This window comes from Pseudoliparis swirei, chromosome 7, assembly GCF_029220125.1.
Source record: "Pseudoliparis swirei isolate HS2019 ecotype Mariana Trench chromosome 7, NWPU_hadal_v1, whole genome shotgun sequence".
Taxonomy (NCBI): domain Eukaryota; kingdom Metazoa; phylum Chordata; class Actinopteri; order Perciformes; family Liparidae; genus Pseudoliparis; species Pseudoliparis swirei.
Genome location: NC_079394.1, coordinates 19,321,911 through 19,323,590, shown reverse-complemented (window position 1 = coordinate 19,323,590; position 1,680 = coordinate 19,321,911). Strand labels below are relative to the sequence as shown.

Genomic DNA, 1,680 nt, shown 5'->3' with positions numbered 1-1,680 from the left:
TGGAGGTGAAGATGATGCACAAAGACACTACCTCGGCTTGAAGGAAATACGTTCTTTTTTTAACCTGCTTGCGATAAATAGCACAGCTCGAAATTCTCTTCTTTTTGCGGTTCCCTAAAACTGCCACCACCTCCCACCGGCTAAGTTGTGGTACAGAACTCGGCTCTTGTTTATATGAGAACAGACATCTATGTGCACCATTAAAAGAACAGCAGGTCTTTAGTTCTTCTTCTGGGCTCACCAGAAAGATGTAACCTTGTGTGTTACAAGGCACATTTAATCTAGATATTCAGGGGATCCATCAAGCTCGAGGTATCTATCTCTCATCTGTCCCGAACACTTTCAGACTGAGCTACCATGGCCAGACAGGACACCCCCCTCTTCCTCCACGGCTTTGACCTTTGTGGTCACTTTGTTGACCTTCGACCTCTTGGCGCGGGTGTTACGGGCCTTGTTCTCTCAGCTGTGGACCAGCGGACCGGACAGCGCGTGGCAATCAAAAAGCTGGTGATGCGCGACGCTGTGACGGTGAAGCACGCCATGCGCGAGGTCAGAATCACCCGGCGGCTGCACCACGAAAATGTGGTGAGGGTCCATGAGGTTTTGGCGCCTTATGGACGACCACTGCCCAAAGACCCGACCCAGCTGAGTGCTCTGTACATCTTCCAGGAATGCATGGAGACGGACCTGGCTCGGCTACTGGAACAGGGGCCGCTAACCACAGGTATGGGAAACACTGTTTTATTTTTCTTTGAATTTGGAAAGTTAAAGTCTTGTTTTATTGACGCTACAGTGTGGCGCTTCATGTTGGATCACGACTGTTTTGTTGCTGCGCGACTGGCTTTGTTTACTCTGTGATCTATTGGATTGCGTGGCAGTCGTTTTGAAACCCTCTCTTACTGAGACAGAACGTTATTCACAATTCACACATTTGAAAAGCACATCACTATTTTACCCCAAATGTATTGATTCATTAATTAATTCAACTAGTTTTTCATAAACAAATGCTTAGAATCATACAAACAATCATTTTGACATATGTGCCATAACAGTTTGGCCCAAATCCTCCAGTCATTACCCAAAACGTGCTCTTGCGCTGGCTCTTTCCTTCTCTCGCTCCTGTTGTGTGACAAATGACTGAGTTAGGAATAAGCATCCGTAATTACTTGAGTAAGAATAGAAGCGCTGCGGTGTATCCTGCCATCAAAGTGTGGCCCTTCAACAGGTCACGCTACTCTGCTGTTCTACCAGCTGCTGAGGGGACTGAAGTTCATCCACTCAGCCAACGTCTTGCACCGAGATCTAAAGCCTGCCAACATATTCATCAACACAGATCAACTGCTGCTCAAGATTGGAGACTTCGGGCTGGCCAGGATCGTCGACCCTCATTATTCTCATAAGGTAAGAAGGAACGGTTGTGTTTTTAAAAAAAATACTTTCTGATAGCTTTCTTGCAAAAAATAATCATATTTTCAATTTTCAATATACATTGCAGTGTGAAGCAGTGTGGGCCTCTAGTGACGGGTGAATCTGTGAGAGAGGACTCCCTCTCACTGAGGTCGAGCTGTTATCAGGGAAGGGATAGCAACTCCTTGAGCTCCGGCCCTGTGTGGTTATCAGAGAGCAGAGCACAAATCCTTGTCCTTGTATAGCAATCAAAACAATGTAGGGTGGGATACT

At 46.4% G+C, this 1,680-nt stretch overlaps 1 protein-coding gene across 3 annotated transcripts in view; it reads left to right on the top strand.

Moving 5' to 3' along the window:
* Window positions 1–357: 357 nt before the first annotated feature.
* The window catches only part of mapk4 (mitogen-activated protein kinase 4), a 16,472-nt gene continuing 15,149 nt past the window's right edge, over window positions 358–1,680 (top strand). For all 3 annotated transcript variants that reach the window (XM_056418932.1, XM_056418931.1, XM_056418930.1), the window contains exons 1-2: window positions 358–724; window positions 1,226–1,401. In XM_056418932.1, the coding sequence (XP_056274907.1) occupies window positions 358–724; window positions 1,226–1,401 (543 nt within the window). The remainder of the gene's footprint in view (window positions 725–1,225; window positions 1,402–1,680) is intronic.